The sequence below is a fragment of the Camelina sativa genome, chromosome 16 (genome assembly GCF_000633955.1).
Source record: "Camelina sativa cultivar DH55 chromosome 16, Cs, whole genome shotgun sequence".
Taxonomy (NCBI): domain Eukaryota; kingdom Viridiplantae; phylum Streptophyta; class Magnoliopsida; order Brassicales; family Brassicaceae; genus Camelina; species Camelina sativa.
In genome coordinates this window covers 3,738,282-3,759,890 of record NC_025700.1, presented here as the reverse complement: position 1 = coordinate 3,759,890, position 21,609 = coordinate 3,738,282, and the positions used below count along the sequence as shown (strand labels likewise).

At 37.8% G+C, this 21,609-nt stretch overlaps 4 protein-coding genes across 7 annotated transcripts; 1 reads left to right on the top strand and 3 right to left on the bottom strand.

Annotated features, from left to right (window-relative positions):
* On the bottom strand, positions 334-4,903 carry LOC104749625 (glutamate receptor 3.7-like). 3 transcript variants are annotated; one of them, XM_010471290.2, is made up of 7 exons: positions 4,561-4,903; positions 3,829-4,258; positions 2,186-3,525; positions 1,797-2,071; positions 1,676-1,707; positions 1,097-1,506; positions 334-1,020 (listed from the first exon to the last, which is right to left on the bottom strand). In XM_010471290.2, exons 2-7 carry the CDS (start codon positions 4,094-4,096, stop codon positions 550-552), a joined length of 2,796 nt encoding a protein of 931 aa, XP_010469592.1. In that variant the 5' UTR covers positions 4,097-4,258; positions 4,561-4,903; the 3' UTR covers positions 334-549. The 3 variants fall into 3 exon arrangements, with proteins under 3 accessions (XP_010469592.1, XP_010469593.1, XP_010469594.1); XM_010471291.2 differs by having other exon boundaries at positions 3,829-4,249; XM_010471292.2 differs by having other exon boundaries at positions 931-1,020; positions 1,093-1,506.
* On the top strand, positions 5,852-9,475 carry LOC104749623 (NEDD8-activating enzyme E1 regulatory subunit AXL-like). Its single transcript, XM_010471287.1, has 14 exons — positions 5,852-6,018; positions 6,167-6,339; positions 6,428-6,591; positions 6,705-6,815; positions 6,912-6,991; positions 7,134-7,284; positions 7,352-7,445; positions 7,708-7,796; positions 7,974-8,047; positions 8,143-8,305; positions 8,405-8,490; positions 8,666-8,752; positions 8,839-9,019; positions 9,130-9,475. Exons 1-14 carry the CDS (start codon positions 5,948-5,950, stop codon positions 9,211-9,213), a joined length of 1,608 nt encoding a protein of 535 aa, XP_010469589.1. The 5' UTR covers positions 5,852-5,947; the 3' UTR covers positions 9,214-9,475.
* On the bottom strand, positions 9,532-14,526 carry LOC104749624 (protein RRP6-like 3). 2 transcript variants are annotated; one of them, XM_019238463.1, is made up of 13 exons: positions 14,205-14,526; positions 13,867-14,111; positions 13,681-13,779; positions 13,463-13,546; positions 13,143-13,229; positions 12,904-13,024; positions 12,576-12,763; positions 12,459-12,497; positions 11,859-12,373; positions 11,270-11,774; positions 11,023-11,185; positions 9,990-10,323; positions 9,532-9,774 (listed from the first exon to the last, which is right to left on the bottom strand). In XM_019238463.1, the coding sequence occupies exons 1-13, from the start codon at positions 14,443-14,445 to the stop codon at positions 9,711-9,713; spliced, it is 2,685 nt and encodes an 894-aa protein (XP_019094008.1). In that variant the 5' UTR covers positions 14,446-14,526; the 3' UTR covers positions 9,532-9,710. The 2 variants fall into 2 exon arrangements, with proteins under 2 accessions (XP_019094008.1, XP_010469591.1); XM_010471289.2 differs by having other exon boundaries at positions 12,576-12,760.
* Positions 18,014-19,210, bottom strand: LOC104753325. Its single transcript, XM_010475592.1, has 3 exons — positions 18,865-19,210; positions 18,507-18,795; positions 18,014-18,353 (listed from the first exon to the last, which is right to left on the bottom strand). The coding sequence occupies exons 1-3, from the start codon at positions 19,208-19,210 to the stop codon at positions 18,014-18,016; spliced, it is 975 nt and encodes a 324-aa protein (XP_010473894.1).

Sequence of the window (21,609 nt, the reverse complement as noted above, 5' to 3'; positions counted from 1 at the left end):
TAGCGATAAACTATAATAGAGAGAAGAAATAAATCCCAATAAAATAGCAAATAGTGGGTCAGACAAAACAATTTAGCATACCAAGTTGAGTAAAAGAAAAGTTTCATGAGTTCATCATACTTCATTGAACGTGGCAATGATTTAAAAAAGGAATTAATGTGTACAATAGACGTACATATACATCCAAAGATCCAACCTTTTTCCTTTCAATTCTGACAAGCTTTTATATATTCAAAGTTGGAAGCTTTTGAAAGTTTTGGGTTATTCTATTAGAGTACCAAATCCTTATCAGATAAAGTCAATGCCATATAAACTACTGAAACTATTTTTAGCTCCTAAGAATCTATACAATATATTAGCTGCTATAAATCGTGGTAGTATTATCACTGGTTCTGTCTCACCAGCATTTTATGTTGCTAGGTTACAATACTCAAATCTAATGAACAGAGATTCGAGTATTGACTTACATGTTAGCTCATATCTAATTGCGTACAATTCGTCTACATAATAACAGTTTTTTTTTCTTTCCTATAGAATGGAATCTACTCATCAATTTCGTGGTACCTCAGAATCAGCTTCTTGGACTGCCACAACATGAGATGTGTTGCTATTGTTATTAGAGTCATCACTCCTGAACATTCTCTTGATAGCTTCTTCTTTCTCATCCACAAACTCCACAAAATCAAACACCAGTTCTCTAAGCCGCATCGTAGGAGAAGTCGACCAAGAAGCGCGAGACGTTGAGCATGTCCTATCCATCCGTCTGTACCGCACGAACTGGCGTATCATCCTGAGAACAAACACCAAAAACGCAGAGACCGTGATTGCAATGCAGACAAGGTACAACCCTTTGAAGCTCTTGAGATGCAGCTGGTTTGGCTCTGGGTTCCAGTCTGATTTCTCTGCGCAGTTCATCTTGCATAACCATTTTTTTCGTATCTCTTGCAGTTTCCTGGTCTCAGAGAGTTTCAAGATAGCTGTTGACATATCTTCTGCCAGTGGAGAATCCCTCTTAAACGCCTGTTAACCAAAACAACAAGTTCAAATCTTTACGTGATTCGTTTCTGATTAAGAGAAACTTGAAAAACGTACTTACAAATCCCCAACCACGGTGCATAAAGGGCTCTCCGACAATCTTGAAGCCTGCTCGTTCTGCTAGAAACAGTTCGATGTACGGGAGCTCGTCGACAATGGCAGCCACACCTCCCCAATTGGTTGGCCCCAGCTTTAGAGCCTTTTCATACTCCTCCGGTGAGTCAAGTGGGACCAGTCTAGACCGAGCCATGCCAAGACTGTAGGTTAAATACTCCAATGTGAACGTCCCAGCCTGGTACCCGATAGGCACCTCGCTTGCCCGCAAGCTATCGATTCCGGTAATGGCAGAGGGAAGCTGTTGAACTGTGAGGATTGAGGTGAGGTTTGCTGTGTAGCTAGCAGTTAGAACCATCAATAGAAAGAGCCATACAATCATCACTAGTCTTGCTAGATTGCTTATCGTATCTTCTTCTGTTGAAATAACAGGATATAACAGAAAGATTACTGACGTGAGTTAATAGAAAAAATCAATAGATAGTCGAATATGTATCAGACAAATTCTCAAATGTAACTCTAAACTTGTGTTTTTCTCTTGCTTAATGGTTCTTGAAGAAATATGGATAATAGTAAGGCTACTCACGGTTTCTCTTGAAAAGAGTTGAGAAGCTGAACCTGAAAGGACAAATCAGACTGGATGTATCAGATAAAACCCCAAGAATGAACTATCAAGTTCAGTGAAAAATATTACAAGCTGAACTTACAACATCATTGTGACGAGTTGTCTTCGGGGTGGCCCTCTGAAATCTTCATTGAAGCGATGTTCGAGGATCCAAATGACTACTGCAATAACCATGAATGAAACTAGAACGACGCACCATAACCGGATGGTGAAGGGTCTCAGAAAAATCCAAGTCGCATTGTCGTCATTAGCTGGAATCACCACCACAAGGCCTGTGGAAGCATATGGCTGCGAGAAATCTACTATTTTGGACCGGCTTGGGACTATTGCAAAATCCCCAACAGCTGCATCATATACCTGAAACAAATGGAAAAACAAGGAAGTGCCCAACCATTATCAGATAGCTGAAGTTACTCTGGAAATGTTTAGAGATCTCTGAGGTTTTTAAACGTTGTTGAAGAGGATACTTACGCCATCCGTGACCATTTGAATAAGCTGGTTGTAATTAGGACTTGAATGGCCATTTCCGAATGGCTCAAATATGTAAGGAACACTGTAAGGGACGAACTTCAATGCTTCAATGAAGACGTCGATGCAAAATCCTTTGATGCGATGGCTACTGTTCTTTTCTTCGGTCACAAACTCGACAAAACTCACTCTTCTTGGGATAACAATCTTCAATGGATCTGCAGAATCTGCAATGACCCAACCACGTGGCTTTCCATGGCCACCACCAGGCCAGGTTATGTCTCCAAGTTTTTCATCAGAAACTAAGCTAGTCTCTTTCTGTGAATCTCGGGGTTTTGTGGCTACAACTGAAAAGCCTTCATTTTTTGACCAAAAACCCACAGTATGAACACCAGTTTTGTCTACATTGATGATTTCGTAGTCACAGCCGATGACGTTTCGGCCAGAACCAAACTGAACTTGACCGGCTATACCAGTGAAGTTCACCTTCAGAAGTTTCTCAAGTAGTAGCTCCCCACTGTTGAAAAACTTGATTTTCTCCAGGTGCAGTTTAGTTCCTTTTGCATGAAGTAATTTTTCGGAGTAAGAAAAGGTTATATTGATTCCTTCATTTAGCAACTTCTCGATGCCATATGCAATCATCCACACTGTATCATAGGCATGTAATGCGTAGGCATGTAATGCGTAGGCATTCATTGATCTGTTGCTCTTCAGTTTATGTGTGAACTGTTGCATCTTTATTGATTCTGGGATGTGTTGACGAAGCCCCACTACTCCTTCAAGACGTTTTAGAGTACCTTTGTCACTCAAAGAAGAATCTAAGGTAACTGAGAGCCAGTCTGTGGCGAGCCACACGTATTCATGGGTCATCATCTGCAGCTTTTGCGCTATATCAAAAATTCTGAGCGATGGGTCCGGACCAAAATGAAGAATATAAACTCGAGGGCCGATGGACTTGGATTTTTTTAAAGCTTCCGTAAGGAACTTTTCATCAGAATGCACTGAGAGAGGCACTTTATAGGAAATTCTGGATCTTTTCTTGTACAGTTCATCATCAAGAGCAGCAACTCCATTTGTTCCGAGCTCATCATCTGAGTATACTGATATCACCTCTTTCCATCCATAGAAATTGATCAGTTCCACAAGGGCAGACATTTGGTGGGCATCATTAGGTGTAGTCCGAAGAAAGAAGGGAAACTGGAGAGCAGAAAGAGTTGGATCAGTTGCTGCAAAAGAAATAAGAGGAAAGTGGAGCCCTTTGGCAATGTCGGACATCGTATGAGCAACAGAGGATGATATTGGACCGATCATAGCCACCACTTCTTTCTCAAGCAATTTAAAAGCTGCAAAAACAACAACCACTGAAGCTTAAACCAGGCCCTTAGTAGACAAACCAAATTTTTTTGTTTCCAATTACGTACAGGAAACACATGTTCTAGTAAGGAACAGGCTGTTTTGGGTCTGAGGTCTATATTGTTCAATGCATTATTAGCATCTGGTAGAAGTGTGTCTATGTACAGATAAAAACTGATTCGAAACATGATTGATGTCCCAATCGCTTACAACAATCCCAAAATGTAAAATTGTTTAATGGGAACATGGATGGGGATCACAAGGGATTGAACACAAAAGAACAGTCATCGTACCTCCTATAGACCCATGAAAGACATTGCAAACAGAGTCCTCCATGAGCAGCCGTAGCTTTGTTCCATTGAGAACGCTTGTGTCAGCATTGACATCGGAGACAGCTGCCTCGAGAGCTACTTTAGCAGCTCTTCCGATAACCGAATCGAAAGCGAAAACAGCACCGAGGTTCACCACTTGAGGCCTCTGGCAGTGGCAACCCATTGGAACCACCAGAAAGGCCAAAATCAGGGCCGTAACAGCCACAAAAGGGTCAATGCCCAGTCCCATGGAGACAACGGAATCAAAAACTAAGGAACAGTTCAAACAGTTTGTGTTGGAACAAGAACTAGAACGGTAGAACCACCCCTTTTAAACCTAGAGACTCTTCTTCATTCAGCATTGAGGATGAGAAGAATGGTAAAAAAAGTTTACAACTTTGACCTGTAGAATCTGCGAATGAATATGATTACTGATTATAAAAAAAAATCGAATCAAGATCTAAGCCAATAGCAAACTCAAAAGTCGAATCAAATTTTTTAAAGTTTTTTAAATAGCTAAAAGAAGGCAACAATGTGGTTATGTAATGAGACTAATTTACAAACACAACATCAAACGATCATAAGAAAAATCTGAGAAAGATGAGTTTTTTGAATCAATTCATGAGAAGAAGATAACAGAGCCAGAAAACGAAATCGAAAAGACAAGCTAACGAAACAAGAAAACAGTAGAATAGTGAGAGAGTATCTCTTTACCTCTTTGAGCAACCTTCAGATTCTCTTTGGAATATACGCAAACACTTGGCAGGCATAAGTTAAATAAAAAAAAGGGGAAATTTTACGACAAAGCAACGAATTATCAACAAGAGAAGTCAAGAACTTTTTTTTATAAATAAAAGAACCCATTGATTGACAGGAGATTCCTAAAGGCATGATGCCCAGAGAGAGAGAGAGAGAGAGAGAGAGAGAGTCAATCATCTTCGTCTTTTCTCGGATACAAATCGAATAGAAGATATAGAAACATAGAGTACACAGTAGTAGACTAGAAAGAGAAAGAGAAGCTCTCAGCTCACACAGGTCCTATCCCGTAGACAGTCTACGGAAGGCTTTGTGTAGAACAGTGGTTAACACAGCAGCCGTTTGTTTTTTTGTTTAGCAGTGGGGCCTATTATTATTATTAGGCCCTACACTTAACGGCCCATTTTGTAAATTATATTACTTACTAATATAAAATAAATTAAGAAAATATATAGAACTGGCTGATGATGTGTTAATCAATAATCATTTTCTTTTTTGTTTGATAAAAATAATCATTATATTTATTTTCAAAATTTTATTTCTTATTTGTATGGTTTTTATTGATAACTATGTAATCTTTGAATTCAAGTTAATAAAGTAAGATGCTCAACAACAACAAAAAAACATGTGTTATATATAATCATTATATTTCTTTTCAGAATTTTATTCTTATTTTTTGTTTTTGTCAACAACTGTGACGATTTTTTTTTTCTTTTAAGCTAATTTTGTCATTGACAAGTAATATATTTTCTAGTTTTCATATTTTTTTTTTTTTAATTAGGAACACAGAGAGTTGTGTTAACTTGTAAGTCATAACAAAGAGTTGATTTTTCTTTTCTTACTTTTCTTTTTTATCAAAGATTTTTTTTTTCAATCTTCAAAAGTTGTTACGCTGAATATTTTTCTATCATGATTCATTTAAATATTATTTAATAAAATAAATTACATATATATTTATTTCCAGCTATGTTATTTATTCCATGAATAATATTAACTAATTTTTTATGTATTTATATAAATCTGAAATTTTTTTAATTAATTAAAAATCTTAAGTATTTGAAAGAGAAATCATAATTTAGAATCTATAATAACAGATTCTAGTTTGGTAAGGTATTTTGCAATAATAAAGCCTAAATTTGAGAAAATTATAATTTTAACTCTAAACATGTGAAGTTTAATAAATAAATAAAAAGGAAGGAAATAAATAAAGAAATGAGGTAACTTTACTTGTCAAAGGTTCTCTCTTTCATTAAAAAAAAAAAAAAAAGCCAAAGCCTTTCCTCTTTCTTCTCTCTCTTCCCTCTGTAGTTGAGACTTGAGACGCGAACCACTGACAAAACCCTCCATGAAAAGGCTCGAGCAAGAACCAACAATGGTGGAAGAACCCAAGAAAACCAAGTACGATCGTCAACTCAGGTATTCTCTTTCTCCTTCCCCCAAAGCCCCCAAACTCTCTCTCTCTCTCTCTCTCTCTCTCTCTCTACTTCTCCTCTGTTTCTTTTCATCTTTCCTTCCCCTTAAAAACTCAATTCTGATGCTGTTGGGGAAAAAAACGAAATCTCAGGATTTGGGGAGAATTAGGTCAAACGTCTCTTGAAACAGCGAGCATCTGTTTGCTCAATTGTGGCCCTACTGGCTCTGAGGCTCTTAAGAATCTCGTTCTTGGTGGAATCGGAAGTATCACCATTGTCGACGGATCCAAAGTTCAAATTGGCGACCTTGGCAACAATTTCATGGGTATCTTCTTTTACATCTTTTTTTGGGCAATGCATTTACAAACTTGGTTCAGTTTTTGTTGAGATTGTTGATTTGTTTTTATGTTCAGTGGATGCGAAGAGCGTTGGTCAGTCAAAGGCCAAGTGTGTCTGTGGCTTTCTTCAGGAGCTTAACGATGCTGTTAAAGCCAACTTTATTGAGGAGAATCCTGACACATTGATACTAAAAGACCCATCTTTCTTCTCTCAGTTCACTCTCGTTGTCGCCACTCAGGTACTCTTCTCTTTTCTTTCAACTGCCCAACTAGCTATATTTGCGTCTATGATCAGTTCTTTAGGATTACAGAGCGTTTCCTTATTATTTTATTTGCCATGTGTTGATTGTAGCTAGTGGAAGATTCAATGGTGAAACTAGATAGAATCTGCAGGGAAGCAAATGTCATGTTGGTTTTTGCTCGCTCCTATGGCCTTACTGGGTTTGTTCGCATCAGTGTAAAGGTAAGATTATTGTAGTTGAGTCTTGACTTGAGTTCTTTGCCACTGGTCATGGTATGTTCTGTTAACTGCTAAGTCATGCCCTCTCTTTCCTATCAGGAGCACACTGCTATCGAGTCAAAGCCTGATCATTTTCTCGATGATCTCCGCTTAAATAATCCGTGGCCTGAACTGAAGAGGTACTCTGCTTCAATCTTCTCACTCGTTATCTTTTCTTGTCATCCTTTAACCTTGAGGATCAAATTATTTTTTTATGGGTTTACATGTTGTCTAACCTGCGACCGGTTAATATAAAATCTTAATTTATTCAATGATCTGCAGGTTTGTGGAGACTATTGATCTAAATGTAGCAGAACCCGCTGCCCATAAGCACATTCCTTACATCGTCATTCTTGTCAAGGTGGCTGAAGAATGGGCTCAAACCCATAACAGCAACCTTCCCTCGACTAGGGAAGAGAAAAACGAATTTAAGGTATCCTTACTTTTTGTTACTCTGCAAACTCTACTTGTATTTATTCTCTTATTCCTGGAAACTTTAGGCTTTAGTTAAGTCCAAGATGTTATCACCGGATGAAGATAACTACAGAGAAGCCACTGAAGCCGCTTTCAAAGTTTTCGCTCCTAGAGGAATCAGTAAGGATATATCATTTTTTTGGCATTGGTTGAACCTTGACCTTTAAACTTATCCTTTCTGTACTATAGATGGTAAAATATTGCAATCGGTTGGACCAAATGGATAACTATCCTCATGAGTCATGGTTGATTGCTGACCATTTTTAACATTAGGTTCACTGTAATATGAAGTCAGGTTTCTTAGTAACTACTGTAAAAAATGTCATGAGCCAATTACTATTAGTTTCAAATTGACCTAAACTTGTTGTTTTTTTTTGTCCAGGCCAAGATACTCAAGACATTATTAATGATAGTTGTGCTGAAGTTGGTCCAAATTCCTCAGATTTTTGGTTAATGGTAGCAGCACTCAAGGTTCGTGACTTGAAAGTCCTCACACTTTCATATTGTTATTCCAAACGTGGAAGAAATTGAGAACATTTGTTAGGGATTTTAGTATATCAGATTGTGTCTTCGATCCATGTTAGCTTTTTTTTTCTGCTTCCCATCGACATTAATGCTTATCCAACTAATTATATGCATCACTTGCAGGAGTTTATTTCGAATGAAGGTGGTGGGGAGGTACCACTTGAAGGCTCCATCCCTGATATGACATCTTCCACAGAGTTAGTTCTCCTGTTCTTTCGTTTCAAGGGAGGGATGAAATTTATACATAACCTTTTATCAGATTACTATATTAGCTGTATTGTTTCTTTGGCAGGCACTACATCAATTTGCAGAACATCTACTATTCCAAAGCTGAAGCTGATTTTCTTTCCATGGAGCAGAGAGTAAAAGACATTCTAGTTAAAGTTGGTCAGGATCCAAGTAGCATCTCAAAGCCAACTATCAAGAGCTTCTGCAAGAATGCAAGAAAACTTAAGGTGAGAAACCGAGAATGCTGGAATTTCTTACAATTTGATGGTTAAAACCTATTGCGTGTTTTTGAGTAAAGTAAAAGCATTCGGATATGTGCTTTGTAGGTATGCAGATACCGTATGATAGAAGACGAGTTCAGAACTCCTTCTGTAGCGGCACTGCATAAGTGTTTGGCTGATGAGGAATACAGGTGCAAATTCTTTCATCGAAATTGATATTTTTCATATTACCACAGAAACTGTGGTAACAAAAATATTGCTGGAGTATACTTGCAGAGCTGAAAAATAATATTACAGTTGCAGCAGTTTGGAGATATGTTGTTAGCTCTTAAGGCTCTTACCACTTTCTGTTTACTCCTCTTGCAGAAGCGCAATTGGATTTTATATTCTTCTTAGAGCTGTTGATAGATTTGCTGCGACCTATCAGAAGTTTCCTGGACAGCTTGATGATGGGTAAGAGAACACATTTTGGCGAACGTTGATAGAATCCCCAACAATTCTGGCATTGTTAGACTATTAACATGTCTCTTTGCTAGCAGATTAATGGACCATGACGTAGCCCAGTTAAAAACTATTGCCCTGAGTCTTCTTAGAGAAATGGGTTGTGATGGCTATATGGTTGAGGAAGAACTTTCCAATGAGATGTGTAGATTTGGTGCTGCAGAGCTTCATGTAGTTGCTGCTTTCATAGGAGGAATCACATCTCAAGAAGTGATCAAGGTTCGTTTCATATCCATGTGTCTCTCAAATTGGTCACTGGCAGTAGTATCAAAGGTGTTACATTGTGAAACTAAAAATTTACCTCTTTTATGGTTTCCCTATGTTTGCAGCTCATCACGAAGCAGTTTGTTCCCATGTCAGGAACTTACATATTCAATGGCATTGATCACAAGTCTCAGTCTTTGACATTATAGAAGATTCTTAGACAGTGGTGGCTGCAGAAGAATTCCAACCTATCTTTTATCCTTCACTTTGAGATCAAAACTTTAACCCTTTTTTTGAAACAAGGAACGATTCACCAGTTGGAGTTTTCATTCTGCCAGACACCTGACTAACTAGATCTCATTTCTTCATAGAAACAATTTCGAATTTCTTCTTGTATATTGATTGTTTGAGCCGCGGTTCCAAACCGAAGAGCTCGTGTTAATTGATGGACAAAGAGCCTTTTTTGTATTACTGTTTGGTACAGCAAAGTTCTGTCATCTTTTCAAAATAGAGGCTTAGACTGCAAATTAATAATCCAAAAACTTTTGACTTAAAACATAGTACACAGGTCTACAGAAGAATACAACAGATCACTGATGCGGCTGAGGAATTACAAAATAAGCCAATCCAGACTCGTTTCCTGGATAGTGGACCAAAATTGACGAAAGAACAGAGACTAAACAGAAATAGAGTTTCCATTGGCAAGCTACTCGGTAGAGAGTCTCTTTGTGGGATTGTAAACGCTGAATTCGCCAAAGTCTCTTCGGCCACTGACAAAAACAAAAATCAAACCCTTGTAAAGAACAAGGTCCAGACAAACGCATTTCAGTACTTTTGTTTCTCTAAGACCAAAGTTGTTTACTTCTCTTATGTCAACAAGATATGATAAACATCCAACTATCAGATCGTGGAGCGAGTTAAGCGTACTAATCATGGTAGAAGTATTTTATCAAAAAGAAATGCAGGTTTTAAGTATTAAGTTTACCTGTGACTAACATTCCAACCACCAGGTAAATGGCGAGGATGAACAGCATCAACAAACACTTTTCTCCACCTTTGACAGAAATCTCGTACACCATCTTCTCCATATTCCCTTAACAGATACTCTACAATTTGTTTCCCATGCGGTCCATGTCCTAGCAAAGACAGTTTGGAGTTCTGTTGGTGCAACGTATTTCCATTACATTGAGCATCATTTAGCTCTGTAGCTCCATCTCCTTCACTTGTACCACCATCACCACTATCATCAGCAACTGTGCTCCTTTCTACATTCATAATTTTCTCAGAATCTGCTGGACCCTCCCCATCATTGTTTTCATCTAAAGATACAAAGTTGTTTGCATCAGTATTTGTGGATACAAAGAATCATTATCTATTACACATTTACAGTTTATTAACCAATGCAATTTTCAATGTACTTGACCAGTATTTATCATACGGTTACCTTTTTTACCATTTTCTTGTTTGTCCAAACGAGCAACCTCTGCAGAATGTTTCAGGGAGACCCCTTGCTTTCTTTCGCGTCTTCGTCTCTCGTGAGGGCTCAACCCAATGAGTAAAGCTCTTTCCAAATCATCTTCAGATATGTCCCGTCCACCGTAATACATCTTGACAATCTATATTCACAATCCAAAGAAACCATCAACNCTCCATATTCCCTTAACAGATACTCTACAATTTGTTTCCCATGCGGTCCATGTCCTAGCAAAGACAGTTTGGAGTTCTGTTGGTGCAACGTATTTCCATTACATTGAGCATCATTTAGCTCTGTAGCTCCATCTCCTTCACTTGTACCACCATCACCACTATCATCAGCAACTGTGCTCCTTTCTACATTCATAATTTTCTCAGAATCTGCTGGACCCTCCCCATCATTGTTTTCATCTAAAGATACAAAGTTGTTTGCATCAGTATTTGTGGATACAAAGAATCATTATCTATTACACATTTACAGTTTATTAACCAATGCAATTTTCAATGTACTTGACCAGTATTTATCATACGGTTACCTTTTTTACCATTTTCTTGTTTGTCCAAACGAGCAACCTCTGCAGAATGTTTCAGGGAGACCCCTTGCTTTCTTTCGCGTCTTCGTCTCTCGTGAGGGCTCAACCCAATGAGTAAAGCTCTTTCCAAATCATCTTCAGATATGTCCCGTCCACCGTAATACATCTTGACAATCTATATTCACAATCCAAAGAAACCATCAACAATAGAATGCTTGGTCAAAATCAATTTATTGAAAAAGTTAGATGATCACATCACCTGCAACAATTCCTCACGACGACTTGATGGCATTCTGTTCCCATGTCGCAAGAGCGCCATTGCAGCTGATCTAAGATGTAGTGGAGAGACACCAGCATCCTCAGAGTTAACCATTGATTCATCCTCCGTCAATGAAGATGTCCCTTGTGCTTCTTTTGAATCGAGTACTCTACGAACAAAAAGAGGAATTCCAAATTCTGTAGCGATTTGTTTCTTGTACCTCTCTGCAGCAGCATGTGCAACTTCATGACAATCCACACAAAGTAGAACAATATCATGAGATCTGTGACTTTTTAGGTGCTCTGGAAAATGAACTCTATAGCACGAAGGTATTATCCGGTAACGCAGATAGTGTTTTCCTTCCCCACACCCAACACATATGTTCCTCTTGGTCTGAATATAAAAATCATTCCCCTCATCTTCTGGACGTCCTTTAGGCTCAAACAAAAGCATTATCGCAGGTGGATCTTCTTCGACTAGCTTCGCAAGTCCACGATTCAGATACCTGTAAGATATCTAAATTAGAGAGGAGATTCTTGAATCAAAAATTATTGATGGAGTGTAGATACAACAATAGATCATCATCTACCATTCAAGTTTTCTTTTATCACAATAGCATAGCAACCGGCCATCATTTGCGTATATTCGACAATTGTGATAAACGGGAGCCTTGCAGGAAAATTTCTTGACAAAAAGCTCTCGTGATGCCTTACGAGTGAACTGCTTGAAGTTCTTATGTCCATTTTGCTTGGGAGCGGAGTGGCTACTTAGCTTTGTCTTGAAGTTTAACAAGAGGGAATAGTTGAAGACAGAAATTGGACATGTTCCATTTGTGCCCAAGCATTTCTTAAGAACTAACGGTAAGATATCATCCAGCTTAGCCAACTTGTTCAGAATCATTTGATATATGTCATCCAAATGACTACAAATAACCGGATATGGAGACTGAACTGAGGAATTCAAGCTCGGAGAAGACTCAGTAGCCAAATCAGTATGAGCTATTGTACCATATATATCTTCAGTTGTAGTTGGCTGCTTACAAGCAAGAGCAACTACAGCTTGGTCAGGTAACACATATCGCGTGCTTTCATCATGAATCCGTGCCTGAAAAAGAAAAAAATGCAAATGTCTTGCAGCTACAACATTTGAACTTGGACAGTTTAAGAAAACAAAAGGGAAATTAACTCACCATTAAGTCCCTCCATGCACAAATTTTCCTGACAAGCTCCTGAAATTAAAACACGAACATCAACAAAATGTTTCAAAAATAATTGGTTACACATAATGGAATGAGGGATGGGCATACTTCAGCGTTCAAGGAGATGGTAGAAGTATCTCCGTGTCCGTTTAAATGCCGATAAATTATCGAGGAAGCAGCAGCACTCCCAGGAAAATCTTCAGTTTCTTTCGTGTACAATTGCAAACAGGTCATGTTTGACCGCCGACTAGCCTCGAGAAGAAAATGGAATTTGTCATCGGGGCTAGATGAATCTTCTGATACATTTCATATTTTAGAACTTTGTTGCAAAAATCAAACAATATCGCTCCTCAAAATCATGTTTTCTTGAATTATAGTTTACAACCTTACTTTTCCATCATATACAAAAATGTTTATCCATAGCAAAGATGCGTACCAGTGGCTAGTTGTTTAAGTTCAGCAGTCAAAGCATCTGCAATATAGAGGAGATAGTGTGCATCCGTTCTGGCATATTCCACCATCTCTTTGGACAAAGGACGTTGTCTCCAATCTTCACGCTTTAGTGAAAACGTTAAAGAAAGAAATCACGTGAGACATGTTATGAGGCAAGCTTAGCATAGAGAAGAATAAGACATGGCCAGAAGACTAGCGAGTACGAAGTGTTAAAAGACTCACCTGCAGCAATTTGTTAGTAGCCACTCCACATACTGCCTCGAGTAAATATGCCAGTGACCTTTGAGGCTTCGACAACACCTCACATGCCTGATTGTTTGCATTTTAGTAAAAGCAGTTTAGTAATACAGCAACAACAACATCATGTCTAATTTTACTATATAAACAAACACATATGTATATGCATATAACAAAAGAAAGAACAGAATTCTCTAAACTGGCTGAGTTAACAGAAGACACATATTCTTCTATACTCACTTATTCCAAATGACTTTCACTTATTTCAAATCTTAAAACTTAAAAGAAGAATATAGAATGTATACCTTGGCAGTATCAAACATATTCACAACATATATATGGAAGTCTCTTTGAAGCCAGAGAACATCGTTGTCAGCCCCGTGAAACACCTAATACACAATCAGAGATTAATGTTCGAAAATGCATTGGCAGACTAACGTACCTTGTCAGAAACATACAAGTGCTTCACAAGATTTATTCCACAAGATTCTGACATTGAACCATCTTCATTCGAATAATTTACCTTGCAAATATTAGGATCAGAGAAAACAGGACGAAGAATACTCATTGCATCATGTAATGCAATCGTGTCCACCAAGAAGTCTTCCTCGTGTGTAGAAATCTACAAGTTTCAGAGGTAAAAATGAAAAAAATCACAACTTCAAGGGTAAAACTAAGTAATCCCAACAACGGTTCTAATATAGTTTACCTGAATTAGAGAAGTGAAACCAAGAAACGACCTCCAACTATGCTGCTCAGTATCAACTGCAAAAACCTTTTCTTTTGCCAATACTTCAGCTAGTTCCTTTAACTGTGACTCCGTCTCAACCCACACATATGAATCACTCATTTCCAATGAACACTCTCCCCTCAAAAATCCAAATTCAATCTGAGTGTTCTCTAACAAAACAGTTATCTCAGATTCATACGGATGATGACAGTTCGAAGCTTTCTCTGCATTGATTGATTTCAATTTATATAACTATCAAAATACACAATCATATACAATGAACTTGAAAAATTCAAAACTTGAGATATTGAACCAACCTGAAGAGGAAGACGCATCATCGAGCTTCAAGTGCTTGAACTCAGAGTAAGAGTTATCCGCAAGCACGCGTTTGAATCCGAACTGTGGTCTCATCTCGGAATGCAGATAACAAGAGCTTAGAGGAAATATTTGCTTCCTCCGGTGACTACGGCGCCGGCGATACTCCGTCACGAACAGGACTGTCACCGCAACAAGAGAGGCTACTGTAACTACGATTTTGGCCTTTTCTTTGACCTCCATGTTTTGCTTTCGTTTAGTGTTCTGTTCCCTGAGCAAATCTGCGGCACCTCCTCCGTCTTCTCATCGGCGGACAATGGGCGGCAAAGACCACTGAAGATCTTAACACGTGTCTTTTTAAAAGGCCGTTAAGATCCTGACACGTGTTTTGATTATAGAAAACAGGCCCATTAATAAGTGTGTGTCCATAAATTAGGCTTCCTTGGCCCAAAAAGAATTATTGTAGTAGCAAAGAATTGTATATTTTGTATGGTGTGTGATATATATATATATATATGAATACTTGACATAATGTGTGTACATGACGTATATTCCACCTATAATATCAACCATAAACGTAATTAAAAAAATATGTGTAGTCCCAAATCCAAAAATGGTGTTTCCATTAAGAGATTTAAATGATTTAAAAATATCAACCATGTTAAGTCAGATATGGAAAGATGTATATACGACAAAACAAAGAAACAAAAAATGTAATTGACAAAGAAGGCATAAAGTTAGATACATACATTTTAGGGGTGAGTTGGGGCCATTGAGAGTGAGAGGTGAGTGTGAGGGGTTATGGCAAGTTTGGGGCATGCACTTGCTATTTTTTTATTGCTAACTAGGTTCGGATCGGTATGTACATGCAGGGTTATGTTTGTAAATATTTTTTTTATACAAATTTTTTGGTTTAAATTTATGAAATAATGATAGTTTCATCAGTAATTTAAATTTCGGAATGACCTAGGGATCATACCAAAATAAAACCTTAACCTCATTAATGGTCCGTGAGATATTCATTAAACACATGAACTATAAAACCAAATATAAACATGTTCACAAAGATTAAATCTGGTCTGAAACGACTAAAACTCGTTTGAAACAAATATAAATATTTTGAGAAGGAACATAATATTTGTTATGTATTATACATGGTCTCAAATTCCTATCGCATGACGAATGTAGTCCCGCACTTACATGTGAGATAATATTTATATAAATATATTTAATATAATATGTAAATTCGAACTCATATCAGTTGAGTATTTAGTTTGATTTTTCTTTTGGTTTCAATCTAAAATATTATTGTTTGAAAATTTTAAATAATAATGATTTCAACGATATTTTATAACTCAGAATGATCCAACAGTCGGACCACTATCAAACTGAACTAGATTAGTCGTTGGTTAAATTTTATTAATCTCGTAAAATGGTATAATTTGATATAAAATCGATAAAAACGACTAAACCCCGTTTAAGACAAATACAAATATTTAGGAGAGGCCATAATGTTGTTCCGTTCCGTCCTGTCCTTTTCCATTTTGTACTATTCTCATTTCCAAATACCCATATCATAAGAGAATAAATTCACAACATGGGACATTCCAAGTATAGAATAAATTTTGTATTTCTGATAGAAAACGGGATAGGACAAAACAAAAAAATCTCAAAATCTTGTATGTAGCAAACATAAATATAAGTTATAGATTATTGTATATTTATATACATCTGAAATAGTAGAATATTGCAAAATTAGTTTATTTATTAATTTTGTTATTTTGGTTCATCTTTATTGGATTACATTTCTTTGTTTATTTTTGTTATAACATACCTTTATGTGATTTATTTTTTATTTTAAACATTTATATGCTGGATAAATTGAAAAACATGTTTTCTATTAAAGAAATATGAACTTTTTGTTGTTATTAATTTTAGAAGGTTTATCGAAAATTGGAAATCCTAAAGTTTAGCCACTTTTTTATTGGAATATGCTCAATTTAAAGTTATTTGAATCTATATTGAACGCAAGTTTTGTAGTATACACTAACTATTTAGATCTTATTATGGAATATACTCATATATGAAACCGATTAGAATTAATATGGAGTGTTAGTATTAAAGATTTTATTTAGTGTTATTAATAGAATTGGTTACTTACCTTTTTCTTAATTTTGATATCACAGATTTCTTGTCAAATATATAAAATTTAATGATGAAATAAGTTTTTTTGGTTACTCGCTCCACCTTTTATAGAAGGCAAGTAACCAATTATATTTACCATAATTATGGTATGGATGGTTTTATACTTTTATTGTAAAGTTATTTCCTAATTCGACATTATTTAATATTTATCTTTTACTTTATGGATAAAAATTTACAAAACATTACATGTATTATTAATTAGTTCACTATGGGTATAGGATATTGACATAAATACTAAGTGATTTATTTCCTGTTCTCTTAGGTTTTACCAAAAAAGAGATTTAAAATAATATTAATAAAATATCCAAAATATTAACTCGATTGATTAAAGAAAAATAAATATTGGTCATTATTTTTTTATTTGATACAATTTAATTGTAAATACAATTTTACACTGTTAAAAATATAATTTTTCTTCAGCATGTTTGTCCCAGTTCAGAAACTGCAAAATCAAGTCGCCAACACAAAATAGTTATTAAGACATGCATGAAACATGATAAGAACATATAAACACTCTTTTAATTAACAAATAACATAAGAAGAAGTGAAAAGTACCAGCTCATATATTTTTTTTATGAGATTCTCTATGATTAAATCTCTTGATTTCGTGGCACATTCACAATCCTTGTTACCTATAATATTTAAAATAGAGAATACGTGTCAGATAATAATGTTTAAAAATAAAATTTATAAGATTAAGTAAATAATTCTATGAAATCTAGATATTTCTCTACTCTATGAATGAATCAATAATAAAATAGAATTTTGCTTCAAAGAATATGTTCCTGACGACTTGAAATATATGATAAACTGTTGACCTTGAAACCAAAAAATCATAAGAATATGCATAAGAGTTTAGTAAAACCTTGGAGATAAGTATGAGAAGAAGAACATTTTTTTTTTGAAAAAGGGCTTTCTATTAATTGCATAAAAAGATGAAAAATCTACAAAAGCCCAGTCCGGCTTTAGTTTGTTTTTAAGGGCCCGAAGCCCAACAACAAAGGAAACACATTGTAAAAGATTTTAAAGTGAATCTAGGCAGCCTAGGTTAAACCATGCATAGGCGATGGAATAGTAATCGATCTTGAGAATCACCATAGTTGGAGCAAGAGAGAAGAGATCATCACCCCATTTGAAGCAAAAGAGAAATGAGAATCATAGTGTAGAGAACCATATTTGAAGCATGAGAGAAGAGACGGTCGGATTCATTGCCCTAAAGGAGTCGATCCGATTCCTGATGGTGGAGTCGATGAGTTTGAGTGAAGAGTCAACCGATCTGGAGATTTGTCGATGAAGTCGAGCGTTTCGCTCAGCCGAGAGAGTATACAGAGAGCACTGCCATGCCAGCAAGCATAAACGTTTGTACTCCTTCGATCCGCGCAGATTGCTCATTTGATTTAAGGTTGCATCCCCCAATTCCTGCATGGTTGAAGTGTACATCTAGTGGCTATGCGGATCCAAACTGACCAAGAGTAGTCACAATCGAAAAATAAGTGGTCACGACTTTCGCAGCAGGAGTTACAAAGTAGACAACGAGAGTCTGTTTGGATTCCCCAGTGAAGGATCCGATCTCTAGTTGGGCAACGGTTCAGGGTTATCAACCAAGTTAAGAAGCTGTGTCTAGGAATCCCTCCTTTGCTCCAGACTGCTCGCCACCAAGAAACAAGGCGTGTTGGGTGTAGATGCAATTGTAAATCCCGCGTGTTGAGTATTTTTGATATATCTTACCCTCCATTTGCCATTCATAGTGATCTTCTTCTTCGGACAAGTGTAGAGTAGTTAAATAAGCTTGTAGAGACACTTGGTTTTCAGATCGGGGATTTGGAAGACTCCAATTACCATGGTTATAGACTTGATCGAGAGTAGCTTGAGCATGGATGCCGAGTCTAGCAGGAGATAAGAAGTTTGAGAGGTTTCCAAAAGGCGACCAGTTGTCAGACCAAAACCTACAGGTAGTACCATTCCCTACTCTTAACTTGATCCAGTTGTAGGCTAAATCTTTAACTTTGAGAAGCTCGTTTGCTAACCAAGAGTAGTTTGGTCTCTTTTTCATTGTCTAGAAGCTGCTCAGCGATCCACGCAAAAAATGCAATCTATACCAGGCCACCCAAACTGATCCTAAACGAAAGAAGAGTAGCCAAATGAGTTTCAGGACACAAGCCATATTCCAGGTAGCCAAATCTCTTATTCCCAATCCTCCTTGTTCCTTCGTTTTGGTTAGTGTGTCCCACGAAACCCTTGCATTATGATGACCCTCCAGATGACCTTTCCACAAGAAGGCACTACACATAGAGTTAATCTTACGGATGCAAGCTTTAGGGAGCATGAAAGTTGAGCACCAAAAGTTAGAGATCCCTGCTATCACCGTGTTTATTAGCACTAGGCGACCTGCAAAAGATAAGGATTTTGTACACCAATTGTTAATTTTTCTTTTTACTTGTTGCAGTAATGGCTCACAGTTCTGAAGAGTTAGCTTTTTCGTGCAGAGGGGAACACCGAGGTAACGGACAGGTAGAGTGCCATGGGGAAGACCCGTTGCAGAAGTAATTGAGGTAATTTCTTCCTCTATTAGACCACCACTATATAAGGAGGACTTTTGAAGGCTGATGGCAAGTCCCGATTTCTCTTCAAATTCTTTGAGAACCTCCAAAACATTTTGAACCGACACAACCGAGCCATCAACAAAGATGAGGAGATCATCAGCGAAGCAAAGATGGGTGAGTTTAGCTATGTCACAGTGATGATGGTAACCAAACTTCCCCTCCTTCGCAGCTTTGTTCAACATTAGGGAGAGGTTGTTCATGGCTATGACAAACAGGTATGGCGATAGGGGGTCTCCCTACCTTAATCCTCTTCTTCCCTTGAAATAACCTTGAACTGTGCCATTGTAACCAACTGTGAAGTTTGTTGTACAGATGCAAGCCTGAAGCCATCAGAGGTATTGGTTCGGGATCTCAAGGGCCTGCAAGCAGGTGAAAAGAAAATCCCAGGAGAGTGTGTCAAATGCTTTTGCAATATCTACCTTAATGACTATCCTTTTTGGTCCTTGAGATTTATGGTATCTATTGACTATTTCAGCAGCGAGGACCGTATTCTCCAGAAGAAGGCGATCCTTGACAAAGGCCGTTTGATTTGGAAGGATTAGCGAAGGAAGGATCGGCTTAATCTTTGCAACAAGAAGCTTGGAGACCACTTTGTAGAGAGTATTTAGACAAGATATAGGCCGGTAGTCCTTTATTGATGAAGCACCTGGTTTCTTTGGGATTAAGGCCAAGATAGTGGCATTAGTGGAGGAGGGAAGAAAGGCAGTGTGAAAAAACTGGATAATCGATGTGATAACTTCTGGTCCAAGTATGCTCCATGCCGCCTTATAAAAGCCTGACGTGTAACCGTCTGGTCCTGGCGCCTTATTAGCATTCAACTTATGCATTACATTAATGATGTCAGAGGAGGATGGAATCGCAAGCATAAGTTGCGAGTGTTGACTGGAGGTCCGAAAAGGATTTAAAGCCTGAAACCAATCAAGAGAAGACCGGATAGAACTGCGAGGAAGGTTTTCTGGCCCAAGGATGGACTTGAAATGAGCAATTGCATGATTGCTCATTTCCTCAGGATCTAGAAGTAACTCACCAGAGTCCATCAAGAAGGATCTGATGGTGTTGTAATGAGCTCTAGACTGACACATCTTATGAAAGTATGAGGTATTCAAATCACCTTCTCTTAACCAGTTTACCCGAGATTTTTGTCTGAAATAGCTCTCTTCTATCACTCTCAAAAAGTTCCATTTGGTGTGCAGGTCTCGTTCTTGCTGAAAAGTAGATGGGGAGGGTCTTTGCAGAGCCTGTACCTGTAGATCCATTAACAAACGGTTAGTTTCACTCACTCTCTCTTGTATTTGTGAAAAATTCTCTCTATTTATTTGTTTCAAGTCACTCTTAATGGTCTTTTGCTTCCAACAGAGATCGGATAAAGTTGAAGCAAAGCTTCCGGCTTGAGTCCAAGCTTCCTCAACAAGATGGTGAAAGTTATGGTGTTTAGTGAGGTAGTTAAAGAATTTAAAAGGCCGAGTTCCAGCTTTTGGGAGTTGATATGCAAGGTCAACAAGGCTAGGAGTGTGGTCAGAGGGCAAAGGGGGAAGGAAGGTAGCGGTGCCATTGGGGAAAAGGGTTAGCCAGTGGTTGTTTACCAATACTCGATCTAGCTTTTTGGCAACCGGAGAAGCAGGCTGGTTATTTGTCTAGGTAAAAAAAGGGCCTTGAAACCTTAAATCAAAGAGCTACAACTGGGAGAGACAGTTACTCAGTTCCGTCATTTGAGGTGTTAAGTAGTTTATGCCAGGGGAGGAGTGCTCTTCAAAGTGGATAATTTGGTTGAAATCACCACCAACTAGCCATGGAGAAGTGTGGAGGGCGAATGAACTCTGGATCTGCATGAGCTCAACCCAAAGGTCTGTTCTCTCTTCTTTTATATTTGAAGCATAAACTGTGGTGAAAACAAACTGAAATTTGTTTGCAATGTTCACTTCACAGGTGAGGGATTGCTTTGACTGGTGCATTACTGTGACAGTAGCAGGATCCTTCCAGATTACAATGATTCTTCCATCATCATCAGACAAATGATTAGAGGTAAACTTCTATCCCGGGCATGCTCGAGCTATTATCTGGTTCAGAGTAAGATCTTTGACATGTGTTTCCAAAAGTGCACCAAAAAGCGGCTTGTTGCTATTAAGCCAATTACTTAGGGGCTGATGCTTATCCGGATTATTTAAACCTCGGATATTCCAAAAAAGTGTCTTGTATCCATTATTAATGAGAAAGGGGTTCTCCCTCTAAAGAAGGAGAGCAAACAGATCCGCTAGTGACACTTGGAGCGATAGGTGAGGGGAGTGAGGGCTGATTTGTGTTAACAAAAAGAGGAGGTGAATGAAGAGATGGGTGGGAACGTGAACGTTTTAAAGATGGAGTTAGAGATTTTTCTGGGGTTTGGGGGTAGGGATACGGGAGACCCGAGGGAGTGATAGCTGCAGGGAGGTTGAGAATATAAGGCCCAGAGGGGGTAATAGACTGGGTAAGGACTGAAGATCCAGTATTAGATGGAGGTGGGATATGGGGTAGTGGCTTTTGGGATAGAGTTTTGAGGGGTGAAGAAGCCAAAGGTGATTGATTATTTTGGTTTTTAGGATCTTGAGGCAAGGAAGGGTGA

Excerpts from the sequence above, each read along its gene's own strand:
- LOC104749624 (XM_019238463.1), bottom strand. The coding sequence starts at position 14,445 with ATGGAGGTCAAAGAAAAGGCCAAAATCGTAGTTACAGTAGCCTCTCTT. Across the intron at positions 13,547-13,680 it reads CTGATCCTAATATTTGCAAG|GTGTTTCACGGGGCTGACAA; the intron begins GTAAATTATTCG and ends ATTGTGTATTAG. Across the intron at positions 9,775-9,989 it reads GGTTGGAATGTTAGTCACAG|TGGCCGAAGAGACTTTGGCG; the intron begins GTAAACTTAATA and ends TGTTTTTGTCAG.
- LOC104749625 (XM_010471290.2), bottom strand. The coding sequence starts at position 4,096 with ATGGGACTGGGCATTGACCCTTTTGTGGCTGTTACGGCCCTGATTTTG. Across the intron at positions 1,708-1,796 it reads CAACTCGTCACAATGATGTT|GTTCAGCTTCTCAACTCTTT; the intron begins GTAAGTTCAGCT and ends TTGTCCTTTCAG. Across the intron at positions 1,507-1,675 it reads AACTCTTTTCAAGAGAAACC|AAGAAGATACGATAAGCAAT; the intron begins GTGAGTAGCCTT and ends TTATTTCAACAG.
- LOC104749623 (XM_010471287.1), top strand. The coding sequence starts at position 5,948 with ATGAAAAGGCTCGAGCAAGAACCAACAATGGTGGAAGAACCCAAGAAA. Across the intron at positions 7,285-7,351 it reads AAGAGAAAAACGAATTTAAG|GCTTTAGTTAAGTCCAAGAT; the intron begins GTATCCTTACTT and ends TGGAAACTTTAG. Across the intron at positions 9,020-9,129 it reads CATCTCAAGAAGTGATCAAG|CTCATCACGAAGCAGTTTGT; the intron begins GTTCGTTTCATA and ends CTATGTTTGCAG.
- LOC104753325 (XM_010475592.1), bottom strand. The coding sequence starts at position 19,210 with ATGAACAACCTCTCCCTAATGTTGAACAAAGCTGCGAAGGAGGGGAAG. Across the intron at positions 18,796-18,864 it reads AAAGCTAACTCTTCAGAACT|GTCGCCTAGTGCTAATAAAC; the intron begins GTGAGCCATTAC and ends TATCTTTTGCAG. Across the intron at positions 18,354-18,506 it reads GGATCAGTTTGGGTGGCCTG|GTTTTGGTCTGACAACTGGT; the intron begins GTATAGATTGCA and ends TACTACCTGTAG.